General features: G+C 38.2%; 1 protein-coding gene across 2 annotated transcripts in view; it reads left to right on the top strand.

Annotated features, from left to right (window-relative positions):
• MANBA (mannosidase beta) overlaps positions 1 to 17663 on the top strand; it is a 119988-nt gene that overhangs the window by 44570 nt on the left and 57755 nt on the right. For both annotated transcript variants that reach the window (XM_036262523.1, XM_036262524.1), the window contains exons 6-7: positions 9459 to 9634; positions 10514 to 10624. In XM_036262523.1, coding sequence (XP_036118416.1) covers positions 9459 to 9634; positions 10514 to 10624 — 287 coding nt within the window. The remainder of the gene's footprint in view (positions 1 to 9458; positions 9635 to 10513; positions 10625 to 17663) is intronic.

Raw genomic sequence — 17663 nt, 5'->3', positions numbered from 1 at the left:
TTCTTTTTTAATCCTCACCTGAGGACATTTTTCCATTTATTTTTTGTTCAGATAGAATGGGGGGGAGAGAGAAAGAGAAACATCAACGTGAAAGGGACACATCGAGTGGCTGCCACCCGCACAACCCACCCAGGGCAGGGGACAAACTGTAACTGAGGTACTTGCCCTTAGTGGGAACCAAACCTGGGTCTCTCTGAACAGCAGGCCAACGCTCTAACCGCTGAGCCAAACCGGCCAGGGCAGTTTATTCTTTTTTAATTTATTTTTGTTACAGATGTTTCTCCTTTTTTTCCCTGTTGATACCCTCCTCCGCATCCCCTCACCCCGTCCTCAGCTTTGTTGTCCGTGTCCATCGGTTATGCGTACATGCATATAAGTTCTGTGGTTTATCTCTTCCCTGCCCCCAACCCCCTCTTCTGAGGGTTGTCAGTCTGCTCCCTGTTTCCACATCTCTGGGTTTACCCTGTTTCTCAGACTGTTAATGCTCATTATATTCCACAAATAAGTGAGATCATGTGTTATTTGTCTTTCTCTGCTTGGCTTGTTTCGCTTAGGATAATACTCTCCAGGTCCCTCCATGTGGTCTCAAAGGAGATCTTTGTTTCTTACAGCTGCACAGTACTCCATTGTGTATATGTACCACAGCTTTTTTATCCACTCATCTACTGATGGACACTTGGGTTGTTTCCAGATCTTAGCTATTGTAAATAGTGCTGCTATGAATATGGGGGTACATATATTCTTTCTGATTGGTGTTTCAGGCTTCTTAGGGTATATTCTTAGATGTGGGATCACTGGGTCAAATGGGAATTCAATTTTTAATTTTTTGAGGTAACACCATATTGTTTTCCATAGTGGCTGCACCAGTCTGCATTCCCACCAGCAGTGTACTAGAGTTCCCTTTTCTCCACACCCTCGCCAACACTTGTTTGATGATTTGTTGATGGCGGCCATTCTGACAGGCGGGAGGTGATACCTCATTGTTGTTTTAATTTGCATCTCTCTGATGATTAGTGATGTTGAGCATTTCTTCATATGTCTCTTGGCCATTTGTATGTCCTGTTTGGAGAAGTGTCTATTTAGTTTCTCTACCCATTTTTTAATTGGGTTCTTTGTCTTCCTTTTTTTGAGTTGTATGAGCACTCCATATATTTTAGAAATTGACCCCTTATCTGATGTATCATTCAGAGTTTATTCTTGTATTATTATTGATTATTGTAGTGTTTTCCATACGAACTATAAACCTACTTTTGCCTCACCCTATATATAATAAGGTCTAGTTTAAGAAGGGGTCTGATTTCCAAAAAGTTATTCATTTAATAGTTTTGAAGTTTAATCAATGTTTTATGTAGTTAGCAAAAAGTAATGAGTTCCTGCGACCTCGATACCTGAAAAAATTTGAATAACACTACTCTAAATTAATTAAACATTTTTAATACGAAGCTAAACATTTCTTCCTGAATATGAGTCATTAGAATTCAGTTTATTAGTCACTAGTGACTGAGTGAATTTTATTTGAATTAAATTAATTAATGTAAATGTTGCTTAAAATTTAATTAAATTCCATGAAATCAGTTCCTCGTATCAACTACATTTTTAATGTTTTATGGCTGCAGTTTATTTTGTACTTAACGTAGAGAAAAATATGTTTCCTGTTCAGAAGATGTGCCCTGTACATATTAAGCAGTAATTCTTATATTTCTGATTCATTTGATAGATTTCAGTTTGGTTATTTGATATAATAAAGAAAATTGAAGCATAGATTTATGAAAGCTTTAAGAGAGGACTTCCTTTAGGAGTTTTTTTCAGAATTTTTTTTTTTTCATCACTGAAATCAATAGAAATGTTTAGAAGTTGAGAAATAATGAGAATAAGCTAACATATTCTGAATACTTTTATGTATTTATTTGACATATACTATGAAGCAGCTATTGTGAGAGTTACTAAAACTAAAAAGTCGTTCATAATAAAAAACAGATACATATAATTTTTATTTAAAATAAAATATATTCATTTTAAAAATTTAGTGTGAAATGAAATTGGTCCAACTGATGCACACAGTGGCAATCTCTGGGTATTCATACTACAGATAGTTTGTATTTTATTTTTCTCAATTGTGTTTTCTAAATTTCGATATTGAGCCTGTATTACTTCTATAAAAAGGGAGAAAAGTAGCTAAAACAAATTAATCTATCTAGTAATCCCAGCCCCTCTCACTCTGAATGGCTAAACTAATTTGACTATGTGACCCTTTCGGCTTTCTCCCTGTTGAGTCTAAAAAGAGATAACATTTTTGCTTTTCCAAATGTTCTATTTATGTCTTAATTTAAAATTAGTGAGTTTACCCCTGAAGATCAAATGGCCAACCATAATTCCCAATATAATTGTGTATAGTATGACAGAAAAAAGGCTGTTAGTCTTTAAAAAAATTAACTTGAAATTCCTGGGAATTAATTTTTTCTTTCTCTCTCTACACACATACACACACACATATACATACACATATGTGTGTATGTGTGTATATATATTTGTTTGATTTATTTGGTCCTAACCTTAGCTTCTAAAATGATTTTTACATCTTCTTAATGTTTAAAATAATGAAAACACATTTATATTTGAAAAAAATAAATACTGAGGTCAAAGGAAAGCAATAATTACATCCATTATCTCTTAGGTTCTTGTCACTTTTCTGGGTAGTAACAGGTACCAATTCACTGATGTGACTTGCTTTAAAACGTCATTAGAAAATATTTATTTGAAGAATACATCCTTAGCCCTGAAATACTCTAATCTGGTTTTAAATAGCAGTAGCTGTTTTGGGGCACCCATATCTTCAGTGTTTTAAACAATGAAAGACTGACCTTGGTACTGAAAGGGAAGCGCGATGCTTTTTACCGGGTGTGGAAACCCAGCAAGATTCTACTGTTCTTTTCCCCTGGGGAAGGGGGGGAGACTAACCTTATCTGCTGGGGAAGGGGAGAGGAAAGTCTGGGCTGGACTGGGGTTTCCAAGGTATGATGGGTGGGGAGATGGGGAGAAGACCACTGGTCAGGTGTATATGTCCCAGTTCCAGAGATTTGGACATTTTCAAGCAAATGATCTGGCCCAAAATGCAGGTCCTGTGGTGTGGTGGTGGTGGTGGAGGTGGCGTGTGTGTGTGTGTGTGTGTGTGTGTGTGAGACAGAGAGAGAGAGATTCATTTATTGATCACTTTCTCTATACTTGTTCTTTCACATTTGTAACCTGATGTGAGTTGTTCACATTAGGCCCTAAAATTTATCAGGGAGGGATGACTGTCTAGTTTTTTGAGCTTTTCACAAGGTTACATAAACATATTCAGTCCCAATATATAAGTATGTTCTGATGAAATGCTACATTGTTTAGTCTTTTGTTACCACAGTGACAGAAAAAAGAGTATAGAGATGTTTTTTAGCCTGTGAATTCTGAGCTGAGGTGAGCTGCGTGGATCCTTGAGCTGTGCTTGAGCATCTCACAATGCAGCCTTCCCCCACCCTCTTCAAACTGACTTGCTGTCTCCGCCTAACCCACTTTGTTCTTGGTTCTCCAAGACTTAGCCTTGGGTTGGAGGAGTGTCTAGCTCTCAGCTCCACCCTGGCCTGCCCAATAGAAACCTGTATTGAAGGTTAGTGCTGCTCTTTGCTTACAGCTTAATACAGAGAATATAATACTACAGTAGAGCAAAGATCTGTCTGTCTTGCTTAGTGCCTTGTTTGATGCATTCATTTTCTTTATGGCATTCATTTTGAATCACTTTTTCATTGACCATTGAATTACTGATAAAAATGACAGTATTCACCTTTGAAAATATCTTTATGGGTAGGTAGGTTGCATGAATAATCTCTCCTCTGATTAGCCGCCTTGTTGCATAAATGGGTTTTTTCCCCTCTGGAATTTACTAATTTATCCTTGTTTGGGGGGGAGGGGGGCAGGTTTGTTTTGCATCTCTTTTGCCTGGATTTCATCTTTGAGGATTTTGTCCTGCTGAGTAGGCAAGGAGATCTTTACTGCTTAGTAAAGAAGGGGAAAACAGCTGTTGCAACTAACTGTGAACCTGCTTTTCTGGCTAATGCAAGCTGTTCGCTCTGAAAAGCAGCTGCTGAAGTCTGTGCTCTAATTCCAGCAGGGGCACAGGACAATCTCCTCCGTTTGAATAGAAACCTTCCGTGGCTTGGTCATTTCAGCTTGTTGTCGTTACTGTTTCTTTCAATATGCAGGACTCCCTTTTCACTGCAGCTTTTCCTCATCTATTAAAGATGCAAGAAGAAGAAAGCAGGCACGAGGAGGAGCTGCGAGCAGCTCAGCAGGGCGAAGATAATCAAGGCAGCTGTCTCTGAATAGCTTTTCTTTCAACGAGCTGAAGCGTCTTTTTTTTTTTTTTTTTTTTTTTATCTTACATAAGCAATCTACCAACGTTTGCAGATCCGTCCCAGGCTGACCTGAATGTTCTTTCGTGTGTCTGCCAGTTCTTAACCCCCTCAGATGCCATCCTGGATTCTTAACTGTGACCTTTGGGTATATTTTGTTTCTCTAAGTAGATTCAACATCTTTTGCCTTTTTTGGGTTGGGGGTGTAACTTACAGTGCTTGTCAAGGCTTACGGACAATAATTATTCAAGAAACGTATTTTTAGTGTTTGGCAGAAATTCTCACATAACTGTTGTCATGCCCTCATCAGGTAGTTTAGGTCACAAAGATGATATTTTGACAAATGGAGGAACTGGGACACCATATAGTTATGCATTTAGTGGAGGGTCAGACACATTCTCTGATTGCAGATTTCTGTGTTCTTTTCTTTTAAAATATGTTTTTATTGATCTTTTAGAGAGAGAGGAAGGGAGGGAGAGATAGAAACATCCATGTGAAAGAGAAACATCAATCGGCTGCCTCCTACATGCCCCTCACTGGGGATGGAGCACAACCTGGGCATGTTCCCTGACCGGAAATCGAACCAGGGCCTCTCAGTCCATGGGACGATGCTCGTCCACTGAGCCACACAAGCCGGGCTCTGTGTTCTTTCTTTTTTTACAGAGACCCTCCTTAAGAAGCTAACATTTTATTGTTACAGCCCCCCTAAATGCTTTGTTTCACATTAAATGTATTTGATACGTGGACTTAGGACTCTGAAAGGCAAAGAATACCTTTGCTTTTGTTTTCTTCTCATTGTTCATATACAAATTTTAATCAGTACGTGTGCCTGCTTGTATCTTTCTTTTTAGTGGGCACCTCTGAGAGAGGTGCATGGAAAGTAGGGAGCACTGGAGACCTGTCCACTGGCTCGGAGGCTTTGGAGCTAGAGTCTGCAGTCGGGCCTCAGCAACCTCATCTACAAAGTGACTAGGAGATACCAAGTTTCTTCTGCCTCTGATGCTCCGTGGGCCTCTCCCTGTGTTTGTGAATTACAGCAGTCATTACAGCCTGCTGAGGGGATACGTGTCGGAGAATCCACTTTTTCTTGAAACTAGGCATATGACTAAATGAAGACATTGATACTTGAGGCATAATTGCACCAGTTCTACGATTGCTGTTAGAAATGGACACACTTGAATTAATGTAACTCAGCCATCTTCTTATCTTTCTTCTTCCATGTCTAAACCCCCACCCCCCCTTAGACAGCTGAATAAAGCTGTGTTGTTTTCCCTCTGACTACATCTTGACAAAACAGTAGATTGTATAGGAATGTAAAAGGAGCTGGCATATTTTAGAGGATTTTAAAGGTTATGATATTGGCCACATCTACACAAATTGGAGTTGCCTCAAAGACTGTTTGCATGCAGAAGCGGCACATGGTAGTCCGGCCTGTGGAGCTGCTGATGCTTTTTACAGATTCCATCCAAGCCAGGCTCATGGTGGTGTGTTTGTTTGTTCCTGTTTTTATATTTGAAGAAACCTCACTAAATCCGCTCGGAAAAACCTGGAATGTGTCAGTGGCAGAACCATATTATCTGCCAACCCCTGGTTGCTGCCTGATTGAGGTTATATGGGACAAATGTAGACCATAATCTCTGATGCAGGGAACAGGACACCAGCTGGGACACCATGAGTCTTCGGCCAGGGAAGACCTCAAGTTGTGGAGAGCGAAGGCCAGCCTGGCCTGTCCACCATGTGGTGCGCCTGTCCTGTCTGGGCTCAGAGTTGATTAGTCAGGGCGAGGAGAGGTTGTAAAACTTGGTGTGATTGGGAGGGAATTTGGAGTCATTTAAGAATCTCTCTTCTTTTCTCTCCCCATTCCCAGGACTTTGTCATTTTGAAATAATCTTGTATTCCACTTCAGGATAGCTTGGGGGGGGCAGGGTGATGGGTATCCTTTGGGCGCGATGGGATAGAAGCTGTAGTTTAGAAATGGGTCTTTATTTATGAGGGAGCTCTCCTCAACTAGGAAATAGGAATATATATATTATATATATATGTATATAATATATATACACACACACACACACATATACATATATATGTGTGTGTGTGTGTATATCATTTTTAAGGCTATTTTTTAAATATATTTTTTGCAGTTTTTTAAAATAATTTATTTTTGTTACAGATGTTTCTCCCTTTTCCCTCCAGACACCCTCCTCCCTATCCCCCACCCCCAACCCCCAAACATTGTTGTCTATGCCCTTTGGTTACGCATACATGCATATAAGTTATTTGGTTTATCTCATCCCTCTTCCCCACTCCCTCCTCTGAGGTCTGTCAGTCTGAACCGTACTCCTTTCTATGTCTCTGGGTCTATTTTGTTCATCAGCTTTTTCTGTTCATTACATTCCACAAGTAAATGAGATATGTGGTGGACTTTATATATTTTAAAATTAGCAAGTAAAAAGGAGTGAACAGATAATACCAGGAACATTATCGAGTATTGAAGCCTCTAAATGTGCTTTGTGAATCTAAACTACTTAAATTCTCCATGGCTTCCGGAAGAAAGGGTTGAACTTCTTGTGGAAGAAGAGGAGAGGGCAAAATCTGTTGCTATAATGAGCGAATCAGGTGATGGCAGCAGATTGTGAATGTTCGTGTCACGTTTTTACTTCCACAGCCTTAGTTTCTTCATTCAGAGGCACTGAGGGGCGTGAGCAGGATGAGCTCTGGAGGAGTACTGGTTTACCTTAGAACTTTCCATGTTAGAATCAACAGAAACGGGGCAGTTTTGCCAGCTCTTTGGGAGTTGCACTATTTGTAATTGCACTATTTGCAGCTAATTCCCCACTGCAGAAAAAGTGGTGGGAAGCAGCAAAGAATCTAGCTTGAACTTGATGGCTACTGGTTGGTAGGAGGTACCTAGAGGTCAGAACTTAAATCTTAAGGTAGGAATTAAAGAAAAGTGCATTTCAAATCAGTGTAAGGAATGACTTGACAATAGTCAAGGCTGGCGAAAAGGGAAGCCTATTTTGTGAGGCAGAAATTTTTGTCATAGATATTAAAGATTAGAATGGTCTCTTAGGGGGAATATTCTAGCATAGGGATCAGCAAACTTTTTCTGCAAAGGGTCAGGCAGTAAATATTTTAGGCCCTTGGGGTCACGTGGCCTTCATTGCAATTATTCAACTCTGCCGTTGGTGTGCCAAGACCACCAAAGACAACATGTAAACAAAGGAGCGTGGCTGTTGCCTTAACTTGTTAGGGTGATCATAACAAAATACTGCGGACTGGGGGACTTCAGCTACAGAAATTGACCTCTCGTAGTTCTAGAAGCTGGGAAGTCCAACATCAAGGTGCTGGCTGATTCAGTTTGTGGTGAGGGCTCTCCTCCTGGCTTGTAGAAGGCCACCTTTCTCTCTGTGTCCTTACATAGGGTGGGAGTGGGGGCAGATGGGGAGAGAAAGATAGATAGAGCCCTGGCCAGTTTGGCTCAGTGGTTAAAGCGTTGGCCTGTGGACCAGAGAGTCCCGGGTTCAGTTCCTGCAAAGGGCATATACGTTGGTTACAGTTAGGGTTGTGTGGGTGGCAACCAGTCGATGTGTCTCTCTCTTACTCCTGTTCTATCTGAAGATAAATGCAAAAATGTTCTTGGGTGAGGAAGAAAGAAAGAAAGAAGAAAAGAGAGAGGGGGAGGGAGAGAGGGAGGGAGGGAAGGAAAGAAAAGAAAGAAAGAAAGAACTTCTTTTAAGCCATAGTCCTATCAGATTAGGTTCCCTTGTGACCTTATTAAACTTAATTACCTTCTAAAGACCTCGTCCCCAGATACAATCACATTGCAGGGTAAGGGCTTCAACAGATGATTTTTGGGGGATAGGGGAACACAATTCAGTTCGTAGCAGCTGTGTTTCAATAAATTTTTATTTATAAAACAAGAGGTGGGTCAGATTTGGCCCAAGGACCGTAGTTTGCCAGCCTATGGTCTAGAGGGAACCAAACACTTGTCACAGAGAAGACTGCGATCTATCAGCATACTTTGGTTCAAACATTTTATGAATCTGTGCTGTTGTTGTTGAAGACTGAGCCAAAAGACGTATTTGGTGCTTAGCATAGCTTGGTATCATTAAATCAAATATTCCCCTATGTAATAAGACACCCTCTCTACTATAAAATTCCTGAGTACCACTGACACATGGTTTTGGAGAAATTATTTGGGTGAGATTGACGTAACTCTGAGGCTAAGTGTACAGTCTCTAGTTTCAGACTGTCTTGGTTCATATCCAAGCTTCTCCGGCAAGTTATTTAACTTCTCTGTGACTCAATTTTCTCATCTATATAATGATGGCAATAATAGAATTTACTTTATAGCAATGTTGTGATGCTTAAATAAGTTAATACATGTTGAGAGCATAAAACAATGCCTGGCTCATAGTAAATGCTTGATAAATGTGATCTAGTATTCTTTCTTAAAATAAGACAATACTGTGATAGAGATCTAAAGGTCATGTAGCTATCAAAGATTTAGGGATATTTTAGAAAATAAACAACTTTGGATCAGAGTGGAATGTGTGCTTCTGACTAAAAGCAGTAAAAATGCCATAAGGGGAAATCTGAGAAATTTAGTATATATTTACTAGAAGAAAAGCATCTACATTTAAAATGTTTATATTTTTTCCATGTTTGATTAACTCAAATACATCTAAGTATATACCTTATTATATGGCTTAAAACCCTCAGTGTGTTTACTTTATAAAAAGGAACAAGCGTTTATCGGTCTGGAAAAATTGATGCCATCTTTTCATTTGCAATTTTCTATTTGTGTCCCATTTATAAAGTCTTTATGGCTTTATTTTTTAGAGTAGAGCATGTGTAAAAGATAATTTTAGTTATCCTCATCCAGGATAAAGGATTAAACTAAAGATCAAAAGAGAATTTCCACTGAATTTTGATCATGGCAGCATTTGCAGAGCCTGTACTAGTTGAGAGTCTGCTTTGGTCTTTTCTTCAGTGAATCCTAAGGAGTGCCGTGATAATGCTGAGCACATTTTATATGTAAAATTTTCTTTTCTTTTTCTTTTTATGCCTTAGACAACTCTACCCAGGATTGGAATCTTGAAATAGAGTCTTCTTTTGATGTTGTCAGCTCAAAGCCAGTCTCTGGTCAAGTGATCGTAGAAATCCCTAAATTGCAAACACAGCAGTCATACAGCGTTGAACTTCAGCCTGGGGAAAGGATTGTTAAGCTCTTTGTGAAAATGAACAAGGTGAATGATGGTACTGCCTGAGAAGCACGAGACGAGGAGCAATACTGTTCAAAAGACATACTGTTAGGAAGAAAGGCCAGAGTCTGAAAGAAAAGTGTACCTTTTCCATTTTCTCCTTCACTTTTAACCTCTCCTATATTTTGTTTGTGTGCATGCTATGGAATGATTTTCCTAGATTTTAAGATTTAGAAAATGGAAAATATGTACTAAGTTTGGCATCTCTTTTTCTCAAGAAGCCAGGTGTGTTATATTTTGATTTTTCTGCAGTGTTCTAAATCCAAAATATGTTCTAAGCATTGTATTTAAATACAGTGGTTATTTTTGTTACTCGTAAATTATTTTGAGTATTGGTGCTTATTCTACATGCCGAATTCTAATTCCAAGATCTTCCATGGATAGAAGTAGGCTAAATTTTTACCTTTTCTTTTTTCTTTTTAAAATTCCTCTAATTGATCACTGTAAATGGAAGAGGATGATGCAAATCAAGAGTACTGTTCCGATAAAGAATCAAAACAATTTCTAGTTCTGGGCTTAACACAAGAGTCAACCTCAAAGTCCAATTCTAAATGTTAAGAATATAGAATAAATGTAAACTTGAACAATATGAAATGGGAAGAGTTGTTTTTCTGAACATCCATGTTATTCTGTTTTTTTTCCCTTCTCTTTTGGTATATTAATCCATGCTAAACTCCTAGCATGTTGAGTTTTAAATATGATCTATGGATTGGTATAATTTGGCATACTATGGGGAGGGAGATTTATATTGTTTTAGAACCTAGAATTTCTTTGAGAAGTCGACATAATGCTCTGAATCAGTATATTATTTTGCTCAGAATATGGCACAGATTACTTAGAATGACTTTTATTATTTCTTAAAAGACTGTTACTATAGAAACTTGGTGGCCTCATGGACATGGAAACCAGACTGGGTACAACATGACAGTTCTTTTTAAACTGAATAAAGACTTAGAAATTAAAAAATCAGCTAAGGTAAGCAAATACCTTAAAATATTTTGTGAAAGAAGTTTAATTCTTGTTAAAATAACAATACAGATCTTTCTAGGAAAAGAAGAAGCCGATAAAATTTCTGTAACCCCACCACTCAGAGATCATTACTAGTAATAGGTATAGGCATTCAAAAGCTTGTGTGTGTGTGTGTGTGTGTGTGTGTAAGTTCCTCATTCACATTGTCTATAGGTTATGTGACTGTATAATGAATCCAGTTTTACCATAGGTTAATTGATTAAAACAAGAATTAAGTTCCTGTGACATCTCATCAACTGTTATCATGAAACAACATTGAACAAAATGATGTTATTCAAAGACTAGCTATATATATTTAAGTGGTTTGGACTTAATTATTATTTTTTGTTTTTAAATATAATTTATTTAATTATAAATTTACATAATTCTTTAAAATAATCAAAACGTTTTTTCAGTTACAGGTGACATACAATATTACATTAGTTTCAGGTATACAACATAGTGAATAGACATTTATATAACTTATAAAGTGATCACCTCGAAAGTTCTAGCATTATTTTACTTAAAAATATTTTTCTACTGTGTTATAAAATTCTACTTTATATTAAAGTAATATATATTTATAATTTTAAAGCTCATATATACCAGAAGATTTAGATGAAAAATAGAATCCCTTGCCCAGCCCTTCCTATTCCTATTTCCTGCTCCTCAGAATCAATACTTTTTAACTTTTACTTAGTTCTCTTGCTGTTTATCTTCATTTCCCCAAATAACATGCTTCTACTGGTGTTTTCTAATTTTTCAGCTTTGTATATTGTCTGTTGACTTCTAACCTGAAGGAGGAGGATATAGCTCTCTTACACGACTCTCTGATGACCCCTGCTTGGCCCCCAACATACACATTTGCCTCCTCTGCCCTCCCAGTGTATTTTTGTTATACTATGAAAATACTATTCAAAGCTGAACCTCATGGTGTACTAACATTGTATTTCCTTTCTCGTGCAGCTTTCTGTTTTCCTTAGAATTAATGATGCTTCATATTTCTTTGCTTTCTTTTTAGTTTCCTCTAAATCATATACAAATACTCTGATGTACTTGAAATATAGCCATAGTCATCAGTTAATATATCCATTGTTTATTATTACTGTTATTATTTTTTAAATTTTTGTTATTTCTTCAAACTTTCCCAGAGCCATTTTCTCATTTCCCTGATCTTGCTTGGTTATTCTCCGGACCTTCTATTTAACTGTTGTCCTGAAATTTCCTTTTATTATCAATATAGGAATTACCTTCACCTATTGTCTAGGTATTTTAGGCTATTTCCTTCATCTTTCTCTTGCATTAAACATGGAACCCTGTTTCATTAGACCCAGGTTTCTCTCTTTTGGTGAAACACTTTTTTCAATAGATTTCCTGAGAATGGGTGTGTGGAAAATGACATTTTGGAAACATGTAAATATGCAAATATATAACGTTTATCTTCACAGTTACTTGGTAGTTGGCTGTGTTTAGAAGTCTAGGTTGGAAATAACTTTTTCAGAATTTTGAAGTCATTGCTTCATTATCTTTTAGCTTTTGGTATTTGTTTTGAAATGGACTTACACTCTAATTTCTGCTTTCTTATACAGAACTATTTTTGTTTGCTTCTGGAAACTTTTAAGATTTTTTTTATCTCTGATAATCTAAAATTTGAAACTTTGAAAATGAGTAGATTAAAACATTTTTTTTCTTTATTGATTTTTAGAGAGAGAGGAGGGGAAAAGGAGAGAGAGATAGAAACATCAGTGAGAGAGAACACTGATTGGCCGCCTCCTCCTGCATGGTCCCCCACTGGGGATTTGGCCCACAACCTGGGCATGTGCCCTGACCGGGAATCAAACTGGCGACCTCTTGGTGCATGGGTCAATGCTCAACCACTGAGCCGCACTGGCTGGGCAAATGAGTAGATTTTTGTTGTTGAGCTGTCATCTTGAAGGTCTTCTGATGTAGAAACTCAGTCTGGATATTTTCTTGTATTTTTAAAAATCCTTCATTTATTATTTTTGTTCTGTTTTTCTGATACAACTATTAAACAGATATTAGACCTCCTGGACTGAGCAATATTCTTAAATTTTCTTTTCTGTATTTCATCTTGTTTTTTAAATTCTGTCATTTGGGAGATTTACTTGATTTTAATTCAGTTTTTAAAATTAGATATTTTTAAAAATGAGATATTTTAAATTAGATATTATTTAAAATTAGATGTTTTTTATTTTATTTAAAAATTTGTATCCTATTTGTATTTTATAGTTATAATATCTTCTCATTTATCTTAGAATATTAATTATTATTATAAGTATTTTGGGAATTTTCTCTGCACTGTCCCCCCACCCACACCCCACACATTCCTTTATTTCTTCTATTTGTTTTGGTCTCTGTTTTTCCTGTTAGGGACTTTCCTTGAATATTCATTTGTCCTTGGCATCCATTTATTCTGAAGATTAAGCACAAATTGCAAATGAGAAGCCCTATACGAGCTTCAATGTTTGGTATTCAGGTGGAAACCAACTTTATGATGGGGTGATGCCCACACGTCAGTCGCTATAGACTGTGTGTGTGTGTGTGTGTGTGTGCACGCACCCACACGTGTGTGTATTCATATTTGTTTAGCTTTAACAGTGAGTACATTCTCCAGTCTCTTGCCTGGGGAATTTAAGACTGGACATTATCAGTAAGACTGGTAATGTCCAGTCTTAAATTCAGGGAGTCTAATAGCATCAGGGGATTAAAATTCTTACCATTGAGCATAGTTTCATCTGTTTCCCCTCTCCAAGTGGGCTTGGCATCCTCAGACTCTCTGATTGGGAAAGGCACAACGATAGGTGAGCTTCAGAATCCCTCTTTCCAAACAATGTACTTGAGTTCTGCTTTTAGAATAAAACATCTCATAGGTCATTATACATAAGACTGCCCCCTTCATATCACTTTAAAAATCATAAAATTGAGCCCGGACGGGAACTGGAGTGATCTAGAGAGGACAGTGGGGAAAAGAAGCCCCTATCCTTTAAAGTGATACTCTCAGAGCATCTCCGGAAAAGGGCCAGTCTTCCCTCCTTCCCCCATTTATCAGGACTAATTAAAAAAAAAAAGCAGTATAAATGTTTTCCCCTGAAGACATGACCACCTGTTTTCCCTCTATATTTTGAATAAGCCTTATTGTAACCTCCGCTATAAGATATTGAAAGGAAAATTTTGAGTTTAGTCTAAAGAAATGACCAGCTCCTGCCTGGTTTGGGATACAGCACTAAGGATTGGGAAGAACAACACTTTGGTATTTATTATTGGTTGCTTCTTTAGTCCTTCAAATGCCATTTTCTTATGTGTACAATGGGACCATAAAGATGAGGTAACTTGGATGGTATGTAATAAGTAGTAGCAATGTTCATCTCCTTCCTAGATTTCCTCCTTCCTCGGACATCAACCCTGGTGTTTGTAGTTGGCTGGGGCTGCACTCAGGTGTCCCCTCTCACATTTTATGTTGCCTCTCCTGTGGGTCAGACACCATGCTAAGTTTGATATACCCTTCAAGAGTTCATTTTCTATTTTTACTTTTTTAAATTATGCTCTTTATTTTCTGGGACATTGTGAACGTATGTGTGTCCATATCATATACAGGGAGAATGTTCTAGATGTGCCTAAAGAGTGTAAATATTCACGCTTATTCTAACACTTTTGGCCAAAGATGTGTGCTCTCTCACATGTTGAGTCTGTTGTGTGTCACCTTCATGAAAGTGTAAAAAATAATGAGTCATTCCAACTTACCACACAGAAAGAAGGGGAACTTCTGTGGTTTTTTGTTTGTTTGTGGGAAATAATTCTTCATTCAGGCTAGTGTAGGTGCATCCTATTAAAATGCCACTCTTTGACCTGCTCCATGTCTTGTGTTAATGCATGTTTGTGAAATGTGCCCTTTAGCTGTGGCTGCTGTAGAATTTGTTATTTTTGAGGCTCATTTATTCACTAACTACGTAGGAAGATCTAATGTGTTTCAGCCACTTTGCTAGGCTTTGGTGATAGAGCAGGCATAAGACACACTACTTCCATTTCTCTCTGAGATCATAATAAAGCTAATAATTTGGTTGGAAAATTAAATAATTAAACAAGCAATTTCAATCAAGTGTGATAAGCACTCTAGAGAAATACAGAATGCTGTGGAAACAGAGCAGGGGCATTCTTGGAAGATTCCCAGAGAAGGTGATGTCTGTGTCCTGAAGGATGTGACCAAGCGATGTATAAAGAGTTAGAGGGACAAGAATATGTCCAGGCCAGGGGCTCAAAGAAATATTGTGTGTTTGTGGAGGTGAAAGAAAGGTCAGTGTGGCTGTTTGAATTTGAACAAAGAATAATGTTGTAAAGGTAGACTAGGGGAAGATCAATGCAGGACCTTGTAAGCCATGTGAAGGAATTAGTCATCCTGAGGGCAATGGAAATTCTTTGAAGGGTTATAAGGAGAGACTAATGGTCATATTTGCTTTACAAAGATTGTGTGGATCAGACTGGAGGAATGACGAGAGGGAGAGGCCAGTTGGAAGATGATGATGGTAATTCAGGTACAAGATGATGATTGCTCAGTCTATAGAATTGCAGGGACATAGATTTGGGAGAGATTAGAAGGTAATACCATCAGTCTTGATGCTGAGAGATGGGAGAGATGAATGAGTTAAGAACAGTTAGGTTGCTGGTTTGGGCTACTGAACAGTTGGAAGTTTTGTCCTTTGAGTTAAAGTACTCAGAAGGAAGAGCAGGTTAGAGGGGTGGGATAAGGTGGACATTATTTCTGTGTTAGATATGTTTTGTGTGGAGTGACTGAGAGATAACCAATGAATAATATTTGATGGACATTTCATTATATAGGTTTGGAGCTCAGAAATTAGATCTGGGTTAAAGCTATAGATGTGTAAGTCAACAGAATATAGATAATTGTAGCCATGGGAAGGGATGAACTACCTCAGAGAATCAATAATTAAGCATGGGAGGAGAAAGTAAGTCCATAGAGGAATCTAAGAAGGAATCGCCAATGAGGTAGGAAACCAGTTTGAGTGAGGAGTTGCAGAAGCCAGAGGAAGAGTAAGAAGCAGAGAATGTTCAAAGAGTATCAGATGCTGCAGGGAGCTCAAGTTAGAAAAGGAGTGAGAAGGACCTGGCAATGGGGAGTTGACTGGTGAACTTGACCAGAATGGAAATCAAATAGCAGTGGGTAGAGGAATGACTGAAGATGAGGAAGTAGAGACAATGAGTGTAGGCAACTGTGAAATAATGTTTGATGAGAACCACACCTGAGCAATGTGGTAGTGATGGCTGTTTGGGGTCAGGAGATTGGCTGTGTGTAGGGGACTATGCAAGTAGGTAAACATATTGAAGAACTCAGAGCCAGCTTTTTCATGGAGAAAGGTGGTATACATATAGAAAGGGAGAAAGCTAGAATGATTTGGAATTTATACACACACACATTTCCTAGCTCTTTCCAGGCCTTCCCATGGGGCCTGGAAACAGTGGTATTCTGGTAGTAATGAGCAGAGATAGTGTCCAGATCTTGGTTTTTAAATTCCAATCTATATTAAGAGGCATCGGTTCTTTGGAAAAATGACTGATTTGGAGGCTAGAGCCTAGACTAACTTGCTGTCTAAAAAGTTAAGGTACTCAAGAATGATGAACCAAGTCAAAGGGACACAGGAGTCAGTTTAATGTGCTTCCAATTGCCAAATCTGAGAGAATCTGAGCATTAAAATGAAGAGTGGTAGTAAAAGCCCATTTAGCATAATAATCTTTTTTATTTTATTTTATTTTATCCTCACCCAAGGACATTTTTTTTTTAAATTTTGTTCAGATAGAGTGGGAAGGGGAGAGAGAGAGAAAGAGAGAGAGAGAGAGAGAGAGAGAGAGAGAGAGAGAGAGAGAGAGAGAAAGAGAAACATCGACGTGAACGGGACACATCGAGTAGTTGCCACCCGGATGACCCAACCAGGGCCGGGGACAAATTGCAACCGAGGTACGTGCCCTTAGCAGGAACCGAACCCGGATCTCTCCGGACCGCAGGCCGACGCTCTAACCACTGAGCCAAACCGGCCAGGGCTAGCATAATAATCTTTGAGTGCACATTAATACAAATAAATATATGAATAAGTAAATAAGAAAAAGGAAAGTTATTCCTTAAGGTGGAATGTCAACTAATATAGAAGAAACAATAAAACTAGAATAACAATCAGTTGATAACCACCACAGTTATAAGTAATTCAGGCAAGAAATATGAATGAATGCTAAAACTAGAGGGTGAAGTGTCATGAAATATGGGACATTTATATAGACTCCAAGCATCTCTCAACAAAATATTTATTAATTATAATGGAGAAAAAAATACAGTGGAAAAACCCAGTGGACACCATCTTGATTAAGTGATTATAGTTATCACCACCAGCAAGACAAAGTGACATGGTGCTCACCCATCAGGCTGCAATGAGAAGAATCCATCATCACTTCTGTGCTGGCCCTGCCAAAGCAGATAACCTGAATCTAATCACGAGGAAGCATCAGACAATCCCAAATTGAACTCTATTAGCGAAAATCTTCAAATCTACTTCAATCTGCTGTAATCTTCGAAAATGTCAAGGAAAAACTGAGGCACTGTGCCACATTGAAAGAGACTAGAGTGATGTAACAGCTGGGTACAGTGCCTGATTTTTTTTTTTTTTTTGCTGTGAACAGTGTCATTGGGCAATTGACTAAACTTGAATGGGGTCTCTGTGTGAAGGGCATTCAGGAGTTCTTTATATTATCATTGCAACTTTTCTATAAGTTTAAAATCATTTTAACACAAAATAGGATATCAATAAGAGAATGAAAAGCTATGCAACAGAATCCTGATGGGACCAGCTGGTGTGGCTCAGTGGTTGAGCATCAACCCATGCACCAAGAGGTCGCCTGTTCAATTCCCAGTCAGGGCACATGCCCAGGTTGTGGGCCAAATCCCCAGTGAGGGGCATGCAGGAGGTGGCCAGTTGATGTTCTC

The sequence above is a fragment of the Molossus molossus genome, unplaced genomic scaffold (assembly GCF_014108415.1).
Source record: "Molossus molossus isolate mMolMol1 unplaced genomic scaffold, mMolMol1.p scaffold_m16_p_1, whole genome shotgun sequence".
Classification (NCBI taxonomy): domain Eukaryota; kingdom Metazoa; phylum Chordata; class Mammalia; order Chiroptera; family Molossidae; genus Molossus; species Molossus molossus.
The sequence above is the reverse complement of the archived record's forward strand: the minus strand, read 5'-3'. Positions and strand labels throughout refer to the sequence as shown.